Source organism: Thamnophis elegans, chromosome 8, assembly GCF_009769535.1.
Source record: "Thamnophis elegans isolate rThaEle1 chromosome 8, rThaEle1.pri, whole genome shotgun sequence".
Classification (NCBI taxonomy): Eukaryota; Metazoa; Chordata; class Lepidosauria; order Squamata; family Colubridae; genus Thamnophis; species Thamnophis elegans.
This window is the reverse complement of record NC_045548.1, coordinates 3,250,410-3,278,360: the sequence shown is the minus strand read 5'-3', so window position 1 is coordinate 3,278,360 and position 27,951 is coordinate 3,250,410. Positions and strand designations below refer to the sequence as shown.

Genomic DNA, 27,951 nt, shown 5'->3' with positions numbered 1-27,951 from the left:
AGGACTCTTACAGTATATTGAATGAAAGCCAACTTTATTCCAGGAATTCATATGTTATTCATTTTACAAATACAATGCATAGTAACTGCCGCTTATCTGACGGCTTCCAAACAGCTCAAACTTCAATACCCAGAATTCCTAGCTAGCTGGAAATTAAAAGAACTGAAATCAAACACCTTTTAGTGATTACCATTTAGAGCAAATTGTCACAGAAGATCTGTTAACATAAAATCAAGAAAATTCAAGAAAATCTTAAGGTGGAAAACATCTGGGGCAGAGGTGTCAAACTTACGGCCCTTGGGCTGGGCGTGTCATGCACTGGCCACGCCCACTCCGGGTTTAGCGAAGGGAGGAGGCGGTCACAATATGTCACATGATGACGTGGGTTTGACACCCCTGATCTGGAGGAACCCAACTTATTCAATTGCACCAAGCATGCAGGGAAGCGTGTGTTTTATAGGAGACTGGAAGTTGATTTTATGTCTTACGATACTCTTTATGGAGAAGCAAATCTACCAAGGAAGAGTATAGTCTTTGTTGGATTATGACGGATAAAAAATAGGAAAGGATGGTCAGCATTAAATTTCAAGGGCGAACTATTCGAAGCTACAGCAGCAGTAGCTGCAGCTGCTTCGGTGCCCACTTCATTTACTTCCAGAAATGACTTGTGGACAATTTTAGAGACATGGAGATCCCCAGATCCTGACATTCCAGACAAATCAGCCTTGCTCACATCAAACATATCTATTAACCCCAAGGCTTCAAAGTAAGATGCAAGATCGTACTCTTCTTCCAGGTGAAATTTAGGTAGATGTACACAGACGTCCGTGTCATAATTCATATTTTTGGGCTGGGTCCACTCTTGCAGTTTTTTCAAAGTCAGCTGCTGCTCCAGCTAAAACGGCAAAAAAAAGAAGTAATCATTTGAAACATTTCCATTTCAGCACAGAGTAACTCCTTGCTGATAAACAGACCATCTCTGATTTCAGTATGAATGAATTCGCAGAGCCAAAAAGCACATTTCTCTAGCTAAGAGAGCTAAACTATTTGCATCTTTAACAGATTTTCAGATGGAGAACAAATTAATGCAGACTTTATAGCATAAACATTATAGACTCCTTGAGGAGTATTCGGCGACTTCAGCTAGTCCAGAATGCGGCCGGGCGAGCGATTGTGGGTGCACCTCGCTTCACCCACGTAACACCTATCCTCCGCGAGCTGCACTGGCTACCTGTCGACCTCCGGATACGCTTCAAGGTGCTACTTGCCACCCATAAAGCCCTCCATGGTAGTGGATCTGGGTACTTGAGAGACCGCCTACTGCCAATCACCTCCATTCGACCAATTAGATCTCACCGATTAGGCCTCCTCCGAGTTCTATCCGCCGGTCAATGTCGACTGGCAACCACACGGAGGAGAGCCTTCTCGGTGGCAGCTCCGACCCTATGGAACGATCTCCCCGTGGAGATTCATACCCTCATCACCGTCCAGACCTTCTGCACAGGCCTCAAGATCTGGCTATCCCGTCAGGCCTGGGGCTAAAGATTGCAACCCGCCCGAATGGTATGAATGTTGTGTTTTAATGATGTATTGTTCTATATGTTAAAAGTTTGTTTCCCCCCCCCCCCGCTTTTTAAGTTGTAAGCCGCCCTGAGTCCCCCCAGGGAAAAGGGCGGCATATAAATAAACTTAAATACAAATACAATAAACATTATTAGAAGTAAACACAATTTTAAAAAAACACACATTTTCAGGCAAAACCACGGTTGTCCTGTCCAAAAGTAACATAAAAAGCATTTATTTTATATATACCTGTCTACTATTTAAGATACTATTTAAATCTAATTCAGATCTAATCCGTTTCACCCAAGATCATTAGGGATTCATAGTGTTTGGTACAAAAATGAAGAAAAAGCTTAAAAGATTTTCTGTAGATCCCCAGAATAAGGCAGCCTCTCTTCAAAACCCCACTGTGGAGCCACTCAATGCATAAACCACAACTTTGTCCATGCATATGGGTGATCCTACCAAGTATTTACCTGATATTTAGAATAATTTTGCTTAGGGTAATAATTTGACAGCAATAGCAAGAAAGCAAGAGAATCACCTGTTCCAGTCCTGTGGAATTATCCTCAATGTCATCAGGCAAAAGGATTATCATGCTAAGATCGTTTCCCACGTATGGCAGTTCCAGCAGACGGGACTTGCACTCAGGGATATAACCAAAAGGAAGTTCTCCTCCATAAACATCATCTTCACAGTCTTCTTTTCTCTCTGCATTATTTTAAGAATATTACAGTGAGGAGCTTATCAAACCAAAAAGAAATAAAGTTTCTCTATGTATAAGCTGAAATTGATAGAACTAGTTCGAGGAAATGCACCTTTGCAAAACTTTATTAATATATAGCTGGTTTTTGGAATCATACAACCTATTAGGCTAAATGAAATTCATTTCCAGATAAGGATAAACAGAACATCTAAAGCAACTTAAAAAAAATTAAAAAGGGAAAAAATAACATTAAAATAAATACAAACTCATTTATTGTTTTCCTTCATGTATTAGTGCAAATAGACAAATGACCCACTAAATTAAATAAAGTATTTCAGAACAGAATTAGGTTTAACTTATATGAAAGTTGAGATTTGTAACTAGTGATCAGGCTCAAAGGAACTGATATAAGGCTGAAAGAATATGAGTACAGATAAGTTAGGATTATGTGTTCAACGCTATCATAAACGGTTGATGATGCTTCGTGAGAGTAGCTATTGCTACACCCACCCAAACCACAAGCTGTTATAGAAGAGAGTCAAAAAATGTTTACCTTATTTAGTCTAAAAGGCTTGTCTTTAGTATCTTTTTCTTTAAATGCCTTTGCCCAGTTGCCTTTAAAGTAGACAGCATTCACCAAAACCAATATAGTGTTTTTACGGATGGATTCTTCAGATAACAAGTCAGAGATTTTACCTTGATAGAGAAATTTCACCGTTACAATTAGCTGTGCCAAAAACTGAGACTTAAATAATAATAATATCAGATCAAGGAGACTAATCTAAATGCCCTTGTTAAGTGTATATTTCCGCTCTGTAATTATTTTGCAAGTAGTTTTCTTTTTTAAAAAATCCTGAATTAGCAAAATCTCACTGACTGGCCATTTCTGTCAAGTGCTCAAGGTGCCACATCTCGGGAATCAATCAATCAATCAATCAGAATAGAGCTGGAAGGGACCTTGGAGGGGTCCAAGGGACCTTGGAGGTCTTCTAGTCCAGCCCGCTGCTCAAGCAGGAGACCCTATACCCAGGATGCTGAACCTCAACCTCCAATGATCAACCTCCAATGATGAAGTAGCTACAACTTCTGAAGGCAACTTGTTCCACTGGTTATTTGTCCTCACTGTTAGGAAGTTTCTCCTTAGTTCCAGGTGGCTTCTCTTCTGGATTAGTTTCCATTCATTGTTTCTTGTCCTGCGTGCAGGTGATTTGATAAATAATTTGACCCCCTCCTCTTTGTGGCAACTTCTCAAATACTGAAATACTGTTATTATGTCACACTTAGTCCTTCTTCTCTCTAGACTAACCAAACCCCAAACCATCCAATTTAAAGTAAAATGCTCTTTTTAATCAACATATTACTCAAAACATTCAGTGTTTTTAATATTCATTTGCTGAGGTAACATCAGTCCCAACTCTCCCGGCCTTCTGGAAGAGTCTTAAAATCTGACTCTGCTGGCTGGTCTGGAGCCCTGACAGGAGGGTCCTATAGGGTGTGGCTGATGGGATAGAGAGTAGATCCCCATCCCCATATATCCTGTGCTCTTGGTTTTTGGTCTATTTATTCTTTCTAAATTTTAATTAGTTTCTATTGTCTTTATCTTATCGTTCTATAAGATTCCCAAAGTCACTTAAAAAGGGAGATAAGCAGCATATAAATTGAATTGATAAAATAAAAGAATGTGAATTTGCATTAATAGGTAATGTCCACTTTGTCGGTGTTTCTCATGGAATATTCTAAGGCAAGGACAATGTGGAACATTCACTTATTGTGCCTTGTGTATCTGTGGGTTGTTCCCAAATTTGTGTTTTATCAGACTTGTTACGCTGGTCCAAAGTAACTTTTATCAAGATCCCTGCTGCTAACTGGATCCCTTATTAACCACTATACAAAAAGAAACCATTCTGTCAGATTAACTGTTCCAAACTGTTATTTTGCTTCCTCATTCATCAATCCCAGAAATTGGTCTTTTATGGCAGCATTATGGCAAATAAAAGTAAGGGTTTGACTATCACGTAGACCCAAGAAAAGATAATACAATAGTTGTTATTTTTTTTAAAAAAAAAATCTCACCCTCAGTCTGCTGTTCAACCCATTTGTTAATTTCATTTCTTGCCTTGCCTGGAGCCTGTCTGAAGTCCACTGTGGATAATTCAGCTCCATACAAATTCTGGGTGCTAGTCAAGAAACCCTATGAAAATGAGGCATAAATTTAATTATAGAATTTTAAAATAAGTATATTTTTAGGGATAGCAAGTGGGGAAGCATTTACACTGAATGAACAATAACAATGCTCGTCTCCAATCAATTAGAGATGTAATTAATCTCCTCGTTCCTGCTTGGCAGCCGATGCTTTTTCTAACTGCATATAAGCAAGCACTCATAATACCATAATGAAGACATGTCTCTCAAGGCTGATGCAGTCTGTGTTGAAATTTTCCAATTCACTGTCATGATAACCATGCTTAAGTTGAACACCACCACTAGCCTTCTTCAGTACTTTAACCATGAGATTAGCATCACTTGTTTTGACTGAATTGTACCCTGAACAGAATGGTCTTTGAGGAAAGTTTATCCTTCTGAAAAGAGATGCATATTATGCATACAGTTTGTAATTTAATTGGAAAATCTGGATCTATCTCATAAGGTGAGCTGCGATACTTATCACACCTATCACAAAAAACACAACTGTATGGGGATAAAAGAGAGAAAAACAAGGAACCTGTGAATTGCATATTTCATAGCTGCCATGGAATATGCACCTGGAGAAGGAATATGGTGTGGGGGTAGGGAATTTTAGCAAAACACGGTATTTTCCCAGAAAGACGCCCAGATTAAATGGCTGTGAAGTCCCAAAATGGAGGAGGGAGAGGGGAAGAGGGGAAGGGTAGCCACACCCTGGAATCTCTCAGGATAGAGTAGGTTAGATGGTTATAACTCTCATTTGGCAAGATTCTGTCCATTAGGTATAAGAAAATGAATGACTGGATGTGATAGCAATAGCAATAGCAGTTAGACTTATATACCGCTTCATAGGGCTTTCAGCCCTCTCTAAGCGGTTTACAGAGTCCGCATATTGCCCCCAACAACAATCCGGGTCCTCATTTTACCCACCTCGGAAGGATGGAAAGCTGAGTCAACCCCGAGCCAGTGAGATTTCAACAGCCGAACTGCAGAACTGCAGTCAGCTGAAGTAGCCTGCAGTGCTGCATTTAACCACTGCGCCACCTTGGATCTCACTGCATCGTCTTTGGGCGGGGCTGATCACAGCAGACCTCATTAAGAGAGATTAAAGTTTCACGTCAAGCTAAGAATAATTGTACCGCTTAATAACATCGCCTAACAAAACTTGAAATTGACTTATAAAGCCATTCTGATGACCCATATATTATTGATGTTTATTTATTTAGTATTCTACTTACAGACAAAAAGTTGTAAGTTTTTTCTCCATACAACCTATTAGCAACTTTCAGAATGTAGGGCGCATTGCTCCGGTTAATTTTACTGTTGAGCGTGTGAAATTTTGAATGAAAGTCTTCAACATCATCAAAATGAAGGGTCTGTGTGGAAAAGATAAGTCCTACTTTAGTACCAATAAGAACAGTGAAATTAGGGTTAGTGCAAAAATAATTTTGTCTAAGAACAATGGACACATTTCAGAAATCTACAGATTCACAGGTAGACAGAATACATAAATAAACAGCACAATGGACCAAACTTAAGTTTCATCTTAAAAGAGACGCATATAATATCTAAAATTAATAGGATGGGTTATACATATAGGAGGAAACATTGGGGATTTATCAAAGCCTGAATGTGTATAATATATATTCTGTCTTGGGAATTTAGAAAACAGGTTGGTTTATTCAAAATGACCTTAGGGTATCAGTTACAGAATCTATGTAGACTACTATGGCACAAAACTAATCAGAATGGATAAGGAAAAGTTAAGTGTTAGTCTGATTTTCATTAACAAATGATTTTTTGATAAAGCATAGCAAGAGAGTAGAGAGTGTTTCCTTTGAATACAATGGAGAGCATCCGAATGTTTATGTTCAATTTTGTCCTTATCCTTATTACATCCTTATTCCATACAGGTTGGACAACTATATGTGGACAATTCAAACTGTCTCATAGTGTAATCTGTCAGTTAAGAACCTTTGATCAATATGCCAACTATTTTATTTTTATTTATTTATTATTAAAATTTATATGCCACCCAATCCGGTAGGACTCCGGGTGGCTAACTTTGATAGAAAATTGTCTGTCTGTCTGTCTGTCTGTCTGCCTGCCTACCTACCTACCTAGCTACCTGTCTCCATCATCCATCCATCTGTCCATCCTTCCCTCCCTCCCACCCTCTTTCCCTCCCTCCATCTATCATCAAGTGGCTAGCTGATGATATTAGCTACTTAGCTATCTCTATCATTGACCTATCTATCTTTAGCATCCATTTATCACTGCTATTATCTTGGAAATAGCAGTGATAAATCACTGCTATTTACTCAGCTGGAGTAAATCACGAAAGAAGCGACATCACTGATCTTGTGACTTACTCACTCTTTGGAAGTCCTAACGAAATCTCGCGATGTGCTTCATACATTTTAAGTCGATGATTCATCCCTAAACTAGAGACGGTCTTTCAAATAGACAGAACTGAAAGTACAACTCTCCTTACAAAACAGCCAAACTTCCTCATATTTCTATACCTAACACGAGAGAGAAAATCCCTGCTAACCTTCAGGAGTTGCGAGGCTGTGTTACCCCGGGCCCCCAAGGCGACCATGGCCAGGGCGGAGGAAATGCTGAACGGAGAAAAGAAAACGTTGCCCGTTGGCTTCTTCAACTCTTGGAAAAAATCCAGAGCAAAGTGCGAGTTGGCATCAGCCAGTTTTTCCATGGTGACGCAGCGGAGCGCTTGGAGAGGAACGAAGAAAGAATTCTTCCGGAGGCTCCTTGGAGTTGAGAGCCGCTAAGGCGAGCAACGAGGACGGGAGAGCGAGCGAAGCTTTCCGTGCCTTCAATCCCAGCCTTACCTGCCGAGTGAAGAGCAGCGGCGAGGCTCCAGGTGGGTTGATATAAAGAGAGCCTCCCCCGCGTCAGATCTCGGAGTTCCGAGGAAGGGAGCGCCGGGGCGTCTCTGGAGCCGGAGGGGCGGGAGCGCCCTCGGACTGACCTTCTCCGGATGGCCCGGGGGGGGGGGGAAGGGGGGTTGGAAGGCGTGAGAAGGACCAAAGAGTCTGGACAAAGGACTCTTGCGTTGCATTGAAGGAAAGCCAACTTTATTCCAGGAATTCAGATGTTACTCATATTACCTGCCGAGACAAGACCGGTGGCGATGCTCCAGGTGGGTTGATGCTCAGAGAGCCCCTCCCGCGCAGGTCTCGGAGTTCCGAGGAAGGGAGCACCGGGGCTGGAGGGACGGGAGCGCTCTCGGACTGACCTTCTCCGGATGGCCCGGGGGGGTGGGGGAGAAGGGGGTTTGGAAGGCGTGAGAAGGACGAGAGGAGGAGGAAGGGTGGGGCTGCCGTCCAGGTGCCTACATCCGAAGACCCGGCTTCCAATACACGCCCTTATGCCCCCACCCCGCCCCAGTTGCCAAAGCTCGCCCGCATTCCTTCTTGGCATTGTTTGCGCATGGATTTTCTCCTTCTATTCTTCTTCCCTACAGGTTGGACAATTATTAACTCCCTCGGAGTTCCGAGGAAGGGAGCGCCTCCATCCCAAGACCCGGCCTCCAAAACGCTGAATGTTTTGATGGATATATTGATTAAAAAGAGAATTTAATCTTAAATTGGGTGATTTGGGGTTTGGCTAGTCTAGAGAAAAGAAAGGCTAGAGGTGACATAATAGGAGTATTCCAGTATTTGAGAGGTTGCCACAAAGAGGAGGGGGTCAAATTATTTATCAGAGCCCCTACAGACAGGACAGAAAACAATGGATGGAAACTAACCCAGGAGAGAAGCAACGTGGAACGAAGGAGAAACTTTCTAACAGCGAGGACAATTAACCAACAGCTTCATGGCAGAAGTTGTAGGTATTTTCTCACTGGTGGTTTTTAAGAGGAGACTATACAGCCACTTCTCTGAAATGGTAGTGGTTTAGGCATTGAGTGGCTCCACAGCGTTTTTAATATTCATTTGCTGAGATTAACATCTGTTCCAACACTCCTGGCCTTCTGGAAGAGTCTTAAAATCTGACTCTGCTGGCTGGTCTGGATCTATCTCATAAGGTGAGCTGTGATACTTATCACACCTATCACAAAAAAACACAACTGTATGGGGATAAAAGAGAGAAAAACAAGGAACCTGTGAATTGCATATTTCATAGCTGCCATGGAATACGCACCTGGAGAAGGAATACGGTGTGGGGGTAGGGAATTTTAGCAAAACACGGTATTTTCCCAGAAAGACGCCCAGATTAAATGGCTGCGAAGTCCCAAAATGGAGGAGGGAGAGGGGAAGGCTAGCCACACCCTGGAATCTCTCAGGATAGAGTAGGTTTACTGAGAGAGAATGTGGGGGGAAAAGTGTAAATTGAGGTCACTAGTGATTCACATGTGGACAATTCTGCATTTGCTGATAAGAAAACTTGTACCAAAATACCTCCTAAGGTACGTCCTAAGATGACAAATTGTTTTGTATTTTTAAGAACAAAAGAGGGAGCCACTCCTGCACAGATCTCGGAGTTCCGAGGAAGGGAGCGCTGGGGCGTATCTGGAGCTGGAGGGGTGGAAGTGTCCCCGGACTGACCTTCACCGGAGGGGGAGGGGTTTTTGAAGGCGTGAGAGGGACAAGAGGAGGAGGAAGGGTGGGGCTGCCGTCCAGGTGCCTACATCCGAAGAAGACCCGGCCTCAAATACACGCCCTTAGCCCCCCCCGCCCCAGTTGCCAAAGCTCGCCCGCATTCCTTCTTGGTATTGTTTGTGCATGGATTTTCTCCTTCTATTCTTCTTCCCTACAGGTTGGACAACTATATGTGGAAAAGGTCAACCAAAGGTTTTCAAACTTCCTCATAGAGTATAATGTGTAAGTCTAAATAAAATCCCCAGAACCTCTGATCAATAGGCCAAGTTATAGAAAATTCTTTCTCTCTCTCTCTCTCTCTCTCTCTCTCACACACACACACACACACACACACACACAAACCTATCTTACAAACTATCATCTCTCTCTCCCTCTCCATTATGTCTACCATCTCTCTATCATCTGTGTTTCTATCTATCTATCTATCTATCTATCTATCTATCTATCTATCTATCTATCTATCTATCTATCTATCTATCTAATCTTTTATGTCTACCATCTATCTATCATCTATCTGTCTATCATATATCTATCTATCTATCTAATCTACAATGTTAACCATCTATATCTTTCTAAACTATCTATATTATGTCTTCTATCTATCTATCTATCTATCTATCTATCTATCTATCATCTATCTATCTATCTATCTATCTATCTATCTATCTATCTATCTATCTATCTATCTAATCTTTTATGTCTACCATCTATCTATCATCTATCTATCTAATCTACAATGTTAACAATCTGTCTATCTTTCTAAACTATCTATCTATATTATGTCTTCTATCTATCTATCTATCCTCTCTCTGATTATCATCTATCCATCAGGAGAGGAGAAGAGGAAGGGGGAAAGGAGGAAAAGTCTGTGTGGGAGAAGAATAACCAAAAGTGTCAGGAGCAGGAGAATGTAGACAGGGTGAAAAACCTCCTGGAATGAACTTGCTCTTAAAGGCTCCAATATATATATATATTCTTGTTAGGGAAAAAAATACCCCACCCTCAGTATATTTTTAGAAATTGCCCTGATATCTCAATCATCTTTGGAGGTTGCTTCTCAACCACCTGCCAGAGAAATGGAATGTAGAGACAGTAATCAATTTATTACTTGGAAAAGATAAAGGGCAAACAGGAAAAAGGGGAACACCTGAATGAGGTTCACAAGGATTAAAAATAGGAAAAGGTATACCAAAGATTTTCAAACTTTCTCATAGAATATAATGTGTAAGTCTGAATAAAATCCCCAGAACTTCTGATCAATAGGCCAAGTTATAGAAAATTGTCTATCTGTCTGTTTGTCTCTCTCTCCCTCTCATCTATCTTTCCAACTATCATCACTTTCTCCCTCTCTCCATCATGTCTACCATCTATCTATCTATCATCTGTCTGTCTGATATCTATCTATCTATCTATCTATCTATCCATCCATCCATCCATCCATCCATCCAGGAGTTGCCAATTTTTTTACTGCCAGTTGAATTGTGCTCCTGTGCATGACAGATCTCCAGGAAACATAAACTCAACTGAATTGTAGAAGAAATAAGCTCTTCAAAATGTCACTAGAATTTATTTAGTTCACACCTGCCCTCCATTAAGGAGGGACAACAATATATAGTTCAGATTTACTGAGGAGGGAGAATGTGGAAAAAGAATCAAAAATTGTAAATGGAGGTCAGTTGTGATTCACATGTGGACAATTCTGCATTTGCTGAATGATAACAAAACTTGTACCATAATTCCTCATAAGATACGTACTAAGATGCCAAATTGTTTTGTATTTTTAAGAACAAAAAGGTTGCTCTCTGGATTCTATATTATCCATGATTTTTCCAGGACCAAAGACTCTGGACAAAGGACTCTTACAATATATTGAATGAAAGCCAACTTTATTCCAGTAATTCGTATGTTATTCATTTTACAAATACAATGCATAGTAATTGTATTGCCTGACGGCTTCCAAACAGCTCAAACTTCAATACCCAGAATTCATAGCTAGCTGGAAATTAAAAGAACTGAAATCAAACACCTTTTAGTGATTACCTTTTAGAGCAAATTGTCACAGAAGATCTGTTAACATAAAATCAAGAAAATTCAAGAAAATCTTAAGGTGGAAAACATCTGGGACAGGGGTGTCCAACGTATGGCCCTTGGGCTGGACGTGTCATGCACTGGCCACGCCCACTCCCGGTTTAGCGAAGGGAGGAGGCGGTCACAATATGTCACATGATGACGTGAGTTTGACACCCCTGATCTGGAGGAACCCAACTTATTCAATTCCACCAAGCATGCAGACAAACGTGTGTTTTATAGGAGACTGGAAGTTGGTTTTATGTCTTATGATACTCTTTATGGAGAAGCAAATCTACCAAGGAAGAGTATAGTCTTTGTTGGATTATGACGGATAAAAAATAGGAAAGGATGGTCAGCATTAAAATTCTCCTCCAAGGGCCGACAATAAGGCACAAATGTAGCCCCAGTAGCTGCAGCTGCTTCGGTGCCCACTTCATTGACTTCCAGAAATGACTTGTGAACAATTTTAGAGACATGGAGATCCTGAGATCCTGACATTCCAGACAAATTAGCCTTGCCACGTTCAAACATCTCTATTAACCCCAAGGCTGCGAAGTAAGATTTAAGATCATAGTTTTCTTCCAGCTGAAATTTAGGTAGATGTACGTAGATGTCCCAGCGGGAATTCATATTTTGGGGCTGGGTCCATTCTTGCAGTTTTTTCAAAGTAAGCTGTTGCTCCAGCTAAAACAGAAAAGAAAGACAAGTAATTATTTCCATCACTAAGCAACAATATTTCCATTTCAGCACAGAGAAATGTGTTGCTGAAAAACAGGATGAATTAATTTACAGAGCCAGAAAGCACATTTCTCTGCCCCACACATGGCCTTTCTCTAACTGAGTGCAAGGTGGTTTCTGCCTCATGCTAAACTATTCGCATCTTTAACAGATGTTCAGATGGGGGGGAAATTAATGCAGAGTTTATAGCATAAACATTATTAGAAGTACACATAGATCTTTTAAAAAGGCATTTTCTGGCAAAATCATGTCCAAACATAACATAAAAAATCATTTATTTCCTAGATACTTTACTGTTTACCATTTAAGATACTATTTAAGTCTAATTCAGATCGAATCTGTTTTCAATTCTTTCACCCGAGAGGATTAGGGATTCATGGTGTCTGGTACAAAAAAAGAAAGAAACCTTTAAAGATTTTCTGGAAACCCCCAGAATAAGGCAGACTCTCTTCAGAACCCCACTGATGTATGTTGAGCCAATCATTGCATCACATAAGCCACAACTTTGTCTATGCAGATGGCTGATCCTAGCAAGTATTTACCATATTCTTTTGGAGTATAAGAGGCTCCGAAGTATAAGATGCACCTAGTTTTTGGGGAGGAAAGTGAGAAAAAAAATCTGCCTCCACCTCCCAGCAATAGGAATAAGCAATAAGGAGCCGAGGTGGCGCAGTGGTTAGGGTGCAGTACTGCAGGCCACTTCAGCTGACTGTTAACTGCAGTTCAGTGGTTCAAATCTCACCGGCTCAAGGTTGACTCAGCCTTCCATCCTTCCGAGGTGGGTGAAATGAGGACCCAGACTGTGGGGGCGATATGCTGACTCTGTAAACCGCTTAGAGAGGGCTGAAAGCTTTATGAAGCGGTATATAAGTCTAACTGCTATTGCTATTGCAGCAAACGGCCTGTTTCAGTTTCAGTTTCAGTTTCACCATGGCCTGATTAGCACAAGCAGATGATTGTCGTTTGGATCAAGCCCCTGACGATCAGCTGTCTCAGGCTGCAGGGATTGCCATAGCCTATTGATGCCTCCGCGGGCCCCATTTTCAACTTCTTCATGCCCCGTTTTCAGCCTCTGCGTGACCCATTTTCTGCCAGTTCCAGGCAACAGGGATCGCAATGGGCAGAAAATGGGGCACCTGGAGGCAGAAATAGGCTATGGCAATCCCTGCAGCCTGAAACAGCTGATCGTCGGGGGCCTGAACCAAACGACAATCAGCTGCTTGTGCTAATCAGGTTATGGTGAAGCTGTAACTGGAACAGACTGTTTAATGCAAGGAGGCAAATTGCTGGGAGACAGAGGCGAAAGGGTGGGCTGGCAGGTGGGCGGGACTACATTCCGTGTATAAAACGCACCCAAATTTTCACCCTTTTTTTAAGTGGGGAAAATGTGCGTCTTATACTCCGAAAAATATTTAGAATAATTTTGCTTAGGACAATGATTTTACAGCAATAGCAGGAAAACAAGAGAATCACCTGTTCGAGGCCTGTGGAATTATCCTCAATGTCATCAGGCAAAAGGATTATCATGCTAAGATCCTCTCCCTTGTATGGCAGTTCCAACACACGACACTTGCACTCAGGGATATAACGAAAAGGAAGTTTCTCCTTCAAAAACATCATCTTCACATTCTTCTTTTCTCTCTGCATTATTTTAAGAATATTACAATGAGGAGCTTATCAAACAAGAAGGAAAGAAAGTTTCTGTATATACATGTACATATACATACATATACTGAAGTTGATAGAACTGGTTCTGGGAAGTGAATCTTTGCAAAACTACATTAATATATAGCTGTTCTTTGGAATCATACAACTCTGTTAAGGTAAATGAAATTCACTTCCAGGTAAGGATAAACAGAAAATCTAAAGCAACTTAAAAAAAATTAAAAAGGGAAAAAATAGTATTAAAATAAATAAAGACTCATTTATTGTTTTCCTTCATGTATTAGTGCAAATAGACAAATGACCCACTAAATGACCCACTAAGTAAAGTATTTCAGAACGGAATTAGGTTTAACTTATATGAAAGTTGAGATTTGTAACTAGTGATCAGGCTCAAAGGAAGTGATATAAGGCTGAAAGAATATGAGTCCAGATAAGTTAGGATTATGTGTTCAACGCTATCATAAACGGTTGATGATGCTTCATGAGAGTAGCGATTGCTACACCCACCCAAACCACAAGCTGTTATAGAAGAGAGTCAAAAAATATTTACCTTATTTAGTCTAAAAGGCTTGTCTTTAGTATCTTCTTCTTTAAATGGCTTTTCCCAGTTGCCTTTAAAGTAGACAGCATTCACCAAAACCAATTTAGTCATTTCATTGATGGATCCTTCAGGTAACAACTCAGAGATTTTACCTTGACAGAGAAATTTCACTGTTAATTAGCTGCGCCAAGAACTGAGACTTAAATAATATTATCAGTGAGACTGATCTACCGTAAATGCAGTTGTTAAATGTACATATATTTCCCCTTTGCAATTATCTTATAAATATTTTTCTTTTTAAAAAATCCCGAATTAGCAAAAGCTTCTGTAAATGGCACTGAGTGGCCATTTATGTCAATATGCCATATCTCCAGAATCAATCAATCAATCAACCTAGTGCTGGAATGGACCTTGGAGGTCTTCTAGTCTAACCCCCTGTTCAAGCAGGAGACTATTTCAGACAAGTGACTGTCTAGTCTCTTCTTAAAACTCTCCAATGATGAAGTAGCTACAACTTCTGAAGGCAACTTGTTCCACTGGTTAATTGTCCTCACTGTTAGGAAGTTTCTCCTTAGTTCCAGGTGCCTTCTCTTCTGGATTAGTTTCCATTCATTGTTTCTTGTCCTGCATGCAGGTGATTTGATAAATAATTTGACCCCCTCCTCTTTGTGGCAATCTCTCAAATACTGAAATACTGTTATTATGTCACACTTAGTCCTTCTTCTCTCTAGACTAACCAAACCCCAAACCACCCAATTTAAAGTAAAATGCTCTTTTTAATCAACATATTACTCAAAACATTCAGTGTCTTTAATATTCATTTGCTGAGGTAACATCAGTCCCAACACTCCTGGCCTTCTGGAAGAGTCTTAAAATCTGACTCTGCTGGCTGGTCTGGAGCCCCGACAGGAGGCTCCTATAGGGTGTGGCTGATGGGATAGAGAGTAGATCCCCCATCCTCATGTCTCCTGTCTTATTGGTTTTTGGTCTATTTATTCTTTATAAATTTTAATTATTTAGGGGGAAAAGAAGTGAGGAAGAGAGGATAGAAAGGAAATAAAGACTTCTGACTCCGTCTTCTGCAATAGAATGAAACATTAAGATTTAACCTCAACTTTTACTTTTCTATGATAGTATAAACTAGCAATTTCTATACAGAAAAATCAATCTAATCAATAAGTATCTGTGGGTTATTCTCAGAATTTCTTTTTCATCAGACTTGTTATGCGAACCCCAAATACCTTTTACTAAGATACCGTCTGCAGACTGGATCCTTCATTAACCACTTTACAACAACTGTACCGTAAGACTAACAGCTGAAAAGTATTATTTTGTTTTCTCTTTTATCAATTCCTGAAATTGGTATTTGATGGCAGCATTGTGGCAAATAAAAATAACGGTTTGACTATCATGGGGATCAGGACTATCAAACTCATGGTTCGTGGGCTGGATGTGTTATGCTCTGGCCACACCCACACCTGGTTTAGTAAAGGGGGGGAAGTCCCTATTTGTCATGTGACACCACCATGATGACATGAGCTTGACCCTCCTGAGGTAGACCCCAAAAAAGATAAAAAATATTGTTAATTTTTTTTAAAACAAATCTCACCTTCAGTCTGCTGTTCAACCCATTGGTTAATTTCCTTTTTCGCCTTGTCTGGAGCACTTGAGAAATCCACTGTAGATAATTCAGCTTCATACATATTCTTGGTGCCCGTCAAGAAATCCTAGCAAAATGAGACATATAATATTTATTAGTAAAATAAATTGTAAAATTGTAAAATAAGTAGAATTATTATGGACAGCAAGAAGGGAAGCACCTAAAATAAATGAATGAATTAATTAATGAATGCATGAATGAATGAATTAATAAATAAATATCAATTAGATATTTATTCCAATCAAATAGAAATTCAAAGGACCCGTAAAACTATATATTCCAAAGCTGTGATGGAATGTGAACCTGGAGAAACAGTGAGGAGTGAGATGGGAGAATTTTAGCAAAATACCAAGTTTTTCCAGAGAGAAATACCCAGATTAAGAGGCTGTGCAGTCCCAATATGGAAGAGGGGAAGGGTAGCCACGCCCTGGAATCTCTCAGGATATAGTAGGTTAGATGGTTATAACCTTCATTTGGCAAGATTCGTTCTATTAGGTATAAGAAAATGAATGATTGGATGTGATTGGATCTCTCAGTATAATCTTTGGGCTGGGCTGACCATAACAGCCCTAATTAAGAGAGATTAAAGATTCACTTCAAGCAAAGGATAACTGATAATGAATATCATAGTCTAATAAAATTTGAAATTCAGCTATAAAGCCATTCTGATGATCCATACATTATTGTTTATTTATTTAGCAATCTACTTACAGACAAAAAGTTGAACATTGTTTCTCCATACAACCTATTAGCAAGTTTCAGAATGTAGGGCGCATTGCTCCGCTTAATTTTAGTATTGAGTGTGTGAAATAATGAATGAAGGTCTTCAACTCCCTCAAAATGAAGTGTCTGCATGGAAAAGATAAGTCTTAAGTTAGTACCAATAAGAATTGTTTAGTTCAAAAATAATTTTGTCTAAGAACAATGGAGACATTTCAGAAATCTGCATAATTGCAGGTAGGAAGCATACATAAAGAAATAGTATATGATGGACCAATCTTTGCAAACGTGTTTCATTTTAAAAGAGGCGCATACAGTATTTATGTGCTTGAAAATTTCAGCATAGCAGACAATCGCGTGAGTCCATATGCTGAGTTTGCTTGAGGCCTGGTGATAAAATAAAGAGCATTACTTCTCTGTATGTCTTTGTATATCAATTTTGTTCTTACATCCTTATTGCATAAATGTTGTGCCCTGAGCAATGAGGTTCTGCTCGGGCAGCCAGTTAACTCCACGTTTAGGAATATCTTTCAGATCACGTTTATTATCAGGCATCCTTAATAGCAAAACTTACAGTTCAGTGTTAAGATTCTTCTGACTTTCCATGATCTGTCCCATCACGTAGTGTAAAAAGACATTAATTCCTCTAACCCATGCTGCTGGTGCAAAGTTGCTTCTGATAGAACGGAAGGCGATTCAGTGAATGGTCAGTAATAAATCAATTTCCCGGGCAGAGTACCCCACTGCCCAATCAGGGAGCACAGATGTGGTCACATGTTATGGGACTACATTTCCCATGAGGTAGTTTCTTAAAGGAGACAGCTCTTAATTCCTATATTAGCTATATACTGTTGGGACAGCACAATAAAAGTTTGGACTATATGTAGAAAATCTAGATCAAGGGTTTTCAAACTTTCTCAGAGCGTAACCTGTCAGTTAAAAATACAATTCCAAGAACCTCTCATCAATAGGCCAACTTTAGTGATAGAAAATTATCTATCTACCATCTATCCATCTATCTTTACCATCTATCACTCTATCATCTTTATTCTCTTGAGAATTGTTTATTCAGCAGATAACTTCAACTTTCTCTGAGTGTAACCAGTCAGTTAAAAATACAATTCCAAGAATATCATTAAAGGTCAACTTTAGTGATAGAAAATTGGCTACCTACCTACCTACATTTATCTCCATAATGCCTCCCTCCCTCCCCCCTCTCCTTACCTCCCTCCCACATCATCAGGCTAGCTAATGATAGTAGCTTCCTAGCTATTTCTATCATTTATCTATTTTTGTCATCTATCTATCTATCTATCTATCTATCTATCTATCTATCATCTATCTATCTATCTATCTATCTATCTATCTATCTATCTATCTATCTATCTATCTATCTATCTATCACCTTTATTCTCCTGAGACTTGTTTGTTCAGCTGATCAGTAGTAAAACCCTGGAGTAAATCACGGAAGAAGCAACATTACCCGATCCTGTATCTTACTGAATTTTTGGAGGTCCTAACAAAATCTAGCCATATACTTATCAGTACATTTTAAGTCGATGATTCATCCCTAAACTAGAGACGGTCTTTCAAATAGACAGCACTGAAAGTACAACTCTCCTTACAAAAGAGCCACACTTCCTCATAGAAGCCGTATTACAATAACTAACACGACAGAAAAAATCCCTGCTGACCTTCAGGAGTTGCGAGGCTGTGTTACCCCGGGCCCCCAAGGCGACCATGGCCAGGGCGGAGGAAATACTGAACGGAGAAAAGAAAACGTTGCCCGTTGGGTCCTTCAACTCTTGGAAAAGATCCAGAGCAAACTGCGAGTTGGCATCAGCCAGTTTTTCCATCGTGACGGAGGGGAAAGCTTGGAAACAAGCAGAAAGAAAGAAAGAAGGAAAGAAAGAAAGAAAGAAAGAAGGAAAGAAAGAAAGAAAGAAAGAAAGAAAGAAAGAAAGAAAGAAAGAAAGAAAGAAAGAAAGAAAGAAAGAAAGAAGAAAGATTATTTCTGAAGCCCCTTTGAAATCATGGCACCAATCCCGAGCAGAGACCACGGCGACAAGCGACGGCCGCGGGACCCGCCCTTACCTGCCGAGGGAAGATGCTGCAGGTGGGCTGGATGCGCAGAGAGCCCCTCCCGCGCAGATCCCAGGTCTTGGCGAGGAAGCCGCGCTCGGCGGTCTCTGGAGCTGGGAAGACGGCAAAGCCCTGGGCCTCCCTCGGACTCTCCCCGGCTGGTCGGAGAAGAGTTCCGAACCAGGCAGGCTTCGAGAGTTGGAAGAGGAGGAGGAGGAGGAGGAGGAGGAAGGGCGGGGTTGCTATCAATTTGCCCACATCAGCATAGTGCATCCAGAACACGCGCTCAGTCCACCCGCCCGAGCTGCACGAACTCCTTGAACCGAAAAAGGAAGGGAAACCGAAAGGAGCAGCAGAAGCCGAGGGCTGGGATCTGCTGGAGGGAACTTCCTCTTAAAGGCATAGATAGATAGGTAGGTAGGTAGATAGATAGGTAGGTAGGTAGGTAGGTAGGTAGGTAGGTAGGTAGGTAGGTAGGTAGATAGATAGATGATATGTAGTCTTGTCAGGAAGTTAGGAAAGCCAAGGCTCGGAATAAACGAAGACTTGCAACAAAAGTCAAAGTTAATAATAATAAAAAAAGTTTCTTTCAACATATAAATAACAAGAGGGAAAAAAATCAAGGAAACTGTCAGTCTGCTAAAGAGAGAAGGCAGCAAAGGAAGTAACAGGCAGCAGAGAGAAAGCAGGGCTGCTTATCTCATTCTTTGCATCCGTTTTCATGCAAAAAGAAACTTTAGATCCACCCACCAAAAACAACTGTAAAAGACGGACTGGAAATATAAGTTAAAATAAGCAAAAATAATAACAAGAGAACACCTGTCTGATCTCAATCAATTTAAATCACTGGGACCTGACAGATTACACCCCAGAGTTCTCTAAAGGACCTGACAGATGTCATCTGAGAACCACTGTATCATCTCTTTCAGAGATCCTGGAGCATTGGGGAACCACCAGAGGGCTGGAAAAGAGCTGATGTGGTTCCCATCTTCAAAAAAAGGAAAAAAATCCCAGATCCAGGAAAGTACCAACCAATCACCCTAACGCCAATACCGGGGGAGATACTGGAAAAAAGTAATCAAAAAACAGATCTTTGAACACCTAGAATGCCGTGGACATAGTATACTTAGACTTCAGCAAGGCTTTCAAGGAAGGAGACCACAACCCACTTCTTGGTAATCTTTGAAGAAACGGGATAGATAGCATCACCATCAGATGGATTTGTAACTGGCTAACAAACCATAATGAACAAATTGTCCTCAACAGAACTATGTCTACATGACGGAAGGTTCCATTTTAGGCCCAGGACCCTTCAATATCTTCATAAACAACTTAGATGAGGGAATAGAAGGGGAACTTACCAAATTTTCAGGTGGTGCTGCAATAATGTAGAGAAAAGTAAATGCTTAGGCAAAGAAAAACCAAAATTACACATGTAGATTGGGGGAAACCAGGCTTCAGAAGCTTTGCAGGGGATCTTGCAAAGAGACGAGGTGGCGCAGTGGTTAGGGTGCAGTACTGCAGGCCACTTTAGCTGACTGTTATCTGCAGTTCGGCGGTTCAAATCTCACCGGCTCAAGGTTGACTCAGCCTTCCATCCTTCCGAGGGGGGTGAAATGAGGACCCAGACTGTGGGGGCGATATGCTGACTCTGTAATAGCAATAGCAATAGCAGTAGACTTATATACCGCTTCATAGGCCTTTCAGGCCTCTCTAAGCGGTTTACAGAGAGTCAGCATATTGCCCCCAACAATCTGGGTCCTCATTTTACCCACCTCGGAAGGATGGAAGGCTGAGTCAACCCTGAGCCGGTGAGATTTGAACCGCTGACCTGCTGATCTAGCAGTAGCCTGCAGTGCTGCATTTAACCACTGCGCCACCTTGGCTCACTAAAAACCGCTTAGAGAGGGCTGAAAGCCCTATGAAGCGGTATATAAGTCTAATTGCTATTGCTATTGCTATCTTGGTGTCTTAGTGGACAACCAATTTAACATGAGCCAACAGTGCGCAAGCAGCAGCAATCAAAAAACGCCGATGCAATCCTAAATTGCATTAACAGAGGGATTTAATCAAGAATCCCTAATCACTAATACCACTCTGCAAAGCCTAAGTAAGACCACGCCTAGAATACGGCATCAGGTTTTCGTCACTACACTATAAAAATATATTAAAACTCTAGAAAGAGTGCAGAGAACAGTAAAAAGAGGATTAGGGGACTGGAGGCTAAAACATATGAAGAACGGTTGCAGGAATTGGGTATGTCTAGTTTAATGAAGAGAAGACCAAGGGAGACATGATAGCAGTCTTCCAATGTTTGAGGGGTTGTCACCGAGATGAGGTGTCAAATTTATATGTATCTATGTATTTATTATTTATTTTTTATTTATTTTGTCACTCATGTGCAAGATAACAGGAATAAGAATAAACATAAATAAGAACACAGGAAATGGGGACAAATAAATGAGGACAAGAAGACAGGAACATTAGGCTTTAAATCATCTGGGTAACATGAATTAAACTGAATTATAGAAGAAACCACCCCTTGAAAATGTCACTAGAATTTCTTTATTTCACACCTGCCTTCAATATAAAGCAATGCCTGAAGGATGGACAACAATATATAGTTCAGATTTACCGAGGAGAGAGAATGCAGACAAAAAATATCAGAAAATTAGTAAATTGAGGTCACCGGTGATTCATATGTGAACAATTCTGCATTTGCTGAATGATAAGAACAGCTGTATCATAATTCCTCATAAGGTAAATTGTTTTGTATTTTTAAGAACAAAAAAGTCATTTCTGGATTCTATACTGTCACTGATTTTCCAGGACCAAAGAATCTGAACCAAAGTCTCTTACATTACATTGAATGAAAGTCAATTTTATTCCAGTAACTCAAGTGTTATTTGTTTTACAAATATAATGCACAGTAGTTGACAGGTTCCAAACAGCTCAAACTACAATTCCCAGAATTCCTCGGTAGTTGGAAATTAAAGGAACTCCAGTCAAATACATCTGAATGTCCTAGATTAGAGATGGCTTTAGAGCAAAGTGTGACATAAAACCTATATAAAGCAGGCAGAGAAATGTGTGTTCTATAGGAGACTGGAGGTTTTATGACTTACGATGGAGAAGCAAATCTACCAAGGAAGAGTATAGTGTTTGTTGGATTATGACGGATAAAAAATAGGAAAGGATGGTCAGCATTAAACTCCTGCTCCAACTCCAGACAATCATCTGTAAGAGCAGTAGCTGCAGGTGCTTCAGTGCCCACTTCATTGACTTCCAGAAATGACCTGTGAACAATTTTAGAGACATGGAGATCCTGAGATCCTGACATTCCAGACAAATTAGCCTTGCCACGTTCAAACATATCTATTAACCCCAAGGCTTCGAAGTAAGATTTAAGATCGTAGTTTTCTTCCAGCTGAAATTTAGGTAGATGTACATAAATGTACATGTCGGAAGTCATATCTATTGGATGGGTCCATTCTTGCAGTTTTTCCAAAGTAAGCTGATGCTCCAGCTAAAAAGGCAAAGACAGACAAGAAATTATTTGCATCGCTATGCCACAATATTTCCATTTCAGCACAAAGATGCTTGTTGCTGAAAAACAGGTGACGTCACTGACTTCAGTATGAATTAATTTGCAGAGCCAGAAACACATTTCTCTACCCCAGACATGGTCTTTCTCTAACTGAGTGCCAGGTGGTTTCTCCCTCAGGCTAAACTATTTGCAGCTTTAGTAGAAGTCCAGATGGGGAAAAATTAATGCAGAGTTTATAGTCTAAACGTTATTTGAAGTAAACTAAAGTATTTTCAGGCAAAACCATGGCTGTCCTGTCCAAAAATAACATAAAAATCACTTATTTTATAGACATCTTATTGTTTACTGTTTAAGATACTATTTCAATCTAACTCAGATCTAATCTGTTTTCAACCCTTTCACCTTAGATGATTAGGGGGTTCATGTTGTCTCGCACAAAAATGAAGAAAACTTTTAAAGATTTTCTGGAGATCCCCAGAATTACAGAGCCTCTCTTCAGAACCCCACAGTTGTATGTGTAGCCACTCAACGCATCACAAAACCCACAATTTTGTCCATGCATATGGGTGATCCTACTAAGTAATTTACGTGATATTTAGAATAATTTTGTTTAGGATAATAATTTTACAGCAATAGCAAAAAAACCAAGAGAATCACCTGTTCCAGTCCTGTGGAATTATCCTCTATTTTATCAGGCAAGAGGATTATCATGCTAAGATCCTTTCCCTCGTATGGCAGTTCCAGCACACGGCACTTGCACTCAGGGATATAACGAAAAGGAAGTTTCTCCACCGTAAACATCATCCTCACAGTCTTCTTTTCTCTCTGCATTATTTTAAGAATATTACAGTGAGGAGCTTATCAAACAAGAAAGAAAGAAAGTTTCTCTACATATATGATGAAATTGATAGAACTAGTTCTTGGAAGTGAATCATTGCAAAACTATATTAATATATAGCTGTTCTTTGGAATTATACAACCCTATTAAGCTAAATGAAATTCATCTCCAGGTAAGGATAAACAGAACATCTAAGCCAACTGAAAAAATAAACCAAGGGAAAAACCCTACCTATAGTATAAAAATAAATAAAAACTCATTTATTGTTTTCCTTCATATTTTAGAGCAAATAAACAAATAATCCACTAAATTCAGTAAAATATTTCAGAATGGAATTTAACTTATGGGAAAGTTGAGATTTGTGATTAGGGTCAAAGGAATTGATATAAGGTTTCAAAACGTGTATAGATAAATTGGGATTATGTGTTCATTGCTACAATAAAAGGTTGATGGTGCTTCATTAGAGTGGCTATTGCCACACTTACCTAAACAAGCTGTTGTTACAGAAAAGACACAATTTTATTTACCTTATTTAGTCTAAAAGGCTTGTCTTCAGTATCTTCTTCTTCAAATGGATTTTCCCAGTTGCCTTTAAAGTAGACAGCATTCACCAAAACCAATTTAGTCATTTCATTGATGGATCCTTCAGGTAACAAATCAGGGATTTCACCTTGACAGAGAAATTTCACCGTTACAATTAGCTGTGTGAAGAACTGAGACTTAAATATTATCATCAATGAGACTAATCTATATGCACTTGTTAAATGCATATTTCCCCTTTACAATTATGTTCTAAATATCTTTCCCTTAAAAAATTCTGAATTAGCAAAAGCTGCTGTAAATGACACTGACTGGCCATTTCTCCCATGTGCTTAATGTGCCCTATATCCAGAATCAATCAATCAGAATAGAGCTGAGGTCTTCTAGTCTAAACCCCTGTTCAAGCAGGAGACCATTTCAGACAATTGACTGTACAGTGATGCTCCAGTGATGCAGGGAAGGTGTTCCACTGGTTAATTGTCCTCACTGTTAGAAAGTTTCTCCTTAGTTCCAGGTTGCTGCCCTCCTGTCAAACTCATGGCCCGTGGGCCGGATGCGTTATGCCCTGGCCACACCCATACCTGGTTTAGTAAAGGGGGGAAGTCCCTATTTGTCATGTGACACCACCATGATGACATGAGATTGACACCCTTGAAGTGGGCCAAAGAAAAGATGAAACTATAAATGTTAATTTAAAAAAAAAAACAATCTCACCTTCAGTCTGCTGTTCAACCCATTGGTTAATTTCCTTTTTTGTCTCATGTGGAGCACTTGAGAAATCCACTGTGGATAATTCAGCTTCATACATATTCTTGGTGCCCGTCAAGAAGTCCTAGCAAAATGAGACATATAATATTTATTAGTAAAATGTGTTTGTGTTTATGTGTTGTGCGTTTATTAGTTTTGTATGCCGCCCACTCCCGAAGGACTCCAGGCGGCTCACAATAAACAGAGAAAGGGGAATAAATAAGACAATACAAAAAATTTAAAAATGCACAACATTCACAATTAAAGCGGGGCTGGATATTTCAACAGCCCCCAGCCTGTTGGAACAGCCAGGACTTGGTAGCTTTACGGAAGGCCGGGAGGGTGGTAAGGGTCCGGATCTCCACGGGGAGCTCATTCCAGAGGGCCGGAGCAGCAACAGAAAAGGCTCTCCCCCGGGAGGTCACCAGCCGACGTTGGCTGGCAGATGGAACCCGGAGGAGGCCTAGTCTGTGCGATCTTATCGGTCTTTGGGAGGTAATTGGCAGGAGGCGGACTCTCAGGTACCCAGGTCCGATGCCATGCAGGGCTTTATAAGTAACGACTAGCACCTTGAAGCGTGTCCGGAGACCAATGGGCAGCCAGTGCAGCTCGCGGAGGATAGGTGTAACGTGGGTGTACCAGGGTGCACCCACAATCGCTCGCGTGGCTGCATTCTGGACTAGCTGAAGTCTTCGAACACTTTTCAAGGGCTGCCCCATGTAGAGCGCGTTACAGTAATCCAGTCTTGAGGCGAAGAAGGCGTGAGTGACTATCTGAAGTGCCTCCCGATCCAGGTAGGGTCGCAATTGGTGCACCAGGTGGACCTGGGCAAAGACCCCCCTGGTCACAGCCGACAAATGGTGATCTAAAGTCAGCTGTGGGTCCAGGAGGACTCCCAAATTGCGAACCCTCTCTGAGGGACGTGTAATTTCACCCCCCAGCCTGAGAGATGGAATAGTTTGCCAATCTTTGGGAGGGAACATCAATAGCCATTCAGTCTTGTCGGGATTGAGTGCAAGCTTGTTCGTTCCCATCCAGACCCTAACAGTCTCCAGGCACTGGCACATCACTTCTACCGCTTCACTGAGTTGGCACGGGGCGGACAGATAAAATTATAATAATTTTTATAATAATAAATTATAAAATTGTAAAATAAATAGAATTATTCTGGAAGCAAGAAGGGAAGCACCTAAAATGAATGAATGAATAAATAAACAAATAATCACTTAGATATTTATTCCAATCAATTAGACATTCAAGGAACCTGTAAAACTGCATATTTCAAAGCTGTGATGGAATGTGGACTTGGAGAAACAGTGATGAGTGAGATGGGAGAATTTTAGCAAAATACCAAGTTTTCACCTAGAAGATACCCAGATTAAGAGGCTCCGTAGTCCCAAAATGGAAGAGGGTGAAGGGAAGAGGTTCAGGGTAGCCACGCCCTGGAATTTCTCAGGATATAGTAGGTTAGATGGTTATAACCTTCAATTGGCTAAATTCTGTCCATTAGGTATAAGAAAATGAATGACTTGATGTGATTGGATCTCTCAGTATAATCTTTGGGCTGGGCTGACCATAACAGCCCTAATTAAGAGAGATTAAGATTCACTTCAAGCAAAGGATAAATGTATTGATGAATATCATAGTCTTATAGCATTTGAAATTGATCTATAAAGCCATTCTGATGACCCATACATTATTGATGTTTATTTATTTAGCAATCTACTTACAGACAAAAAGTTGAACGTTTTTTCTCCATACAACCTATTAGCAAGTTTCAATATATAAGGTGCATTGCTCCGGTTAATTTTAGTATTGAGCCTGTGAAATAATGAATGAAGGTCTTCAACTCCCTCAAAATGAAGCGTCTGCATGGAAAAGATAAATCTTAAGTTAGTACCAATAAGAATTGTTTAGTTCAAAAAATAATTTTGTCTAAGAACAATGGAGACATTTCAGAAATCTGCATAATTGCAGGTAGGAAGCATACATGAACAAATAGTACGATGGCAAACATATGTTTCATTTTAAAAGATGAGCATACAGTATTTAAGATTAATACAATAGCAGCATGATTGAAAATTTCAGCATAGCAGACAATCGTGTGAGTCCATATGCTGAGTTTGCTTGAGGCCTGGTGATAAAAAAAGAGCATTACTTCTCTGTATGTCTTTGTATATCAATTTTGTTCTTACGTCCTTATTCCATACAGGTTGGACTATATGTAGAAAATCTAAACCAAGAGTTTTCAAACTTTCTCAGAGTGAAACCTGTCAGTTAAAAATACAATTCCAAGAACCTCTCATCAATAGGCCAACTTTAGTGATAGAAAATTATCTATCTATCATCTATCCATCTATCTTTACCATCAATCTCTCTATCACCTTTATTCTCTTGAGAATTGTTTATTCAGCAGATAACTAGTAAATCATGAAAGAAGCAACATTACTGATCTTGTGTCTTACTAACTTTTTGGAAGTCCTAACAAAATCTACTGATATACTTAATACATTTAAGTCGATGATTCATCCCTAAACTAGAGACGGTTTTTCAAATAGACAGCACTGAAAGTACAACTCTCCCTACAAAAGAGCCACAATTCCTCATAGAAGCCATACTAATACGTCAGAAAAAAAATCCCTGCTGACCTTCAGGAGTTGCGAGGCTGTGTTACCCCGGGCCCCCAAGGCGACCATGGCCAGGGCGGAGGAAATGCTGAACGGAGAAAAGAAAACGTTGCCCGTTGGGTCCTTCAACTCTTGGAAAAGATCCAGAGCAAACTGCGAGTTGGCATCAGCCAGTTTTTCCATCGTGACAGAGGGAAAGCTTGGAAACAAGCAAAACGAAAAAAAGAAAGAAAGAAAGAAAGAAAGAAAGAAAGAAGGAAGGAAGGAAGGAGGGAGGGAGGGAGGGAGGAAGGAAGGAAGGAAGGAAGGAAGGAAGGAAGGAAGGAAGGAAGGAAGGAAGGAAGAAAGAAAGAAAGAAAGAAAGAAAGAAGGAAGAAAGATTATTTCTGAGGCCCCTTTGAAATCATGGCACCAATCCCGAGCAACGACCGCGGCGACAAGCGACGGCCGCGGGACCCGCCCTTACCTGCCGAGGGAAGATGCTGCAGGTGGGCTGGATGCGCAGAGAGCCCCTCCCGCGCAGATCCCAGGTCTTGGCGAGGAAGCCGCGCTCGGCGGTCTCTGGAGCTGGCAAGACGGCAAAGCCCTGGGCCTCCCTCGGACTCTCCCCGGCTGGTCGGGGAAGAGTTCTGAACCAGGCAGGCTTCGAGAGTTGGAAGAGGAAGAGGAGGAGGAGGAGGAGGAGGAGGAGGAAGGGTGGGGTTGCTATCAATTTGCCCACATCAGCACAGAGCATCCAGTTCACGCGCTTAGCCACCCGCCCCAGCTGCACGAACTCCTTGAACCGAAAGGGAGGGAGGGGAGAGGAAGGGGGGAAGGAGGAGCGAGGGAAGGGAAACCGAAAGGAGCAGCAGAAGCCAGAGGGGGTGAGAAACCTACTGGAGAGAACTTCCTCTTAAAGGCACCGATATATATGTAGTCTTGTCAAGATCTTAGGAAAGGAAAGGCTCAGAATGATATATCTATCTATCTATCTATCTATCTATCTATCTATCTATCTATCTATCTATCTATCTATCTATCTATCTATCTATCTCTATCTATCTATCTATCTATCTATCTATCTATCTATCTATCTATATATATATATATATATATATA

General features: G+C 40.5%; 2 protein-coding genes and 1 pseudogene across 3 annotated transcripts; all 3 read right to left on the bottom strand.

Moving 5' to 3' along the window:
• Positions 1-17: 17 nt before the first annotated feature.
• Positions 18-7,414, bottom strand: LOC116512184 (annotated as a pseudogene).
• On the bottom strand, positions 18-27,702 carry LOC116512183 (leukocyte elastase inhibitor-like). Of its 2 annotated transcripts, XM_032222520.1 has the most exons (8): positions 27,317-27,702; positions 26,872-27,049; positions 25,954-26,091; positions 24,191-24,308; positions 23,464-23,606; positions 22,756-22,923; positions 21,690-22,077; positions 18-510 (listed from the first exon to the last, which is right to left on the bottom strand). In XM_032222520.1, exons 2-8 carry the CDS (start codon positions 27,031-27,033, stop codon positions 497-499), a joined length of 1,131 nt encoding a protein of 376 aa, XP_032078411.1. In that variant the 5' UTR covers positions 27,034-27,049; positions 27,317-27,702; the 3' UTR covers positions 18-496. The 2 variants fall into 2 exon arrangements, with proteins under 2 accessions (XP_032078411.1, XP_032078410.1); XM_032222519.1 differs by lacking the exon at positions 18-510 and having other exon boundaries at positions 21,048-22,077.
• On the bottom strand, positions 10,945-18,904 carry LOC116512182 (leukocyte elastase inhibitor-like). The gene is made up of 7 exons (XM_032222518.1): positions 18,564-18,904; positions 18,164-18,342; positions 16,461-16,598; positions 15,699-15,816; positions 14,099-14,241; positions 13,357-13,524; positions 10,945-11,829 (listed from the first exon to the last, which is right to left on the bottom strand). Exons 2-7 carry the CDS (start codon positions 18,323-18,325, stop codon positions 11,422-11,424), a joined length of 1,137 nt encoding a protein of 378 aa, XP_032078409.1. The 5' UTR covers positions 18,326-18,342; positions 18,564-18,904; the 3' UTR covers positions 10,945-11,421.
• Positions 27,703-27,951: the final 249 nt, after the last annotated feature.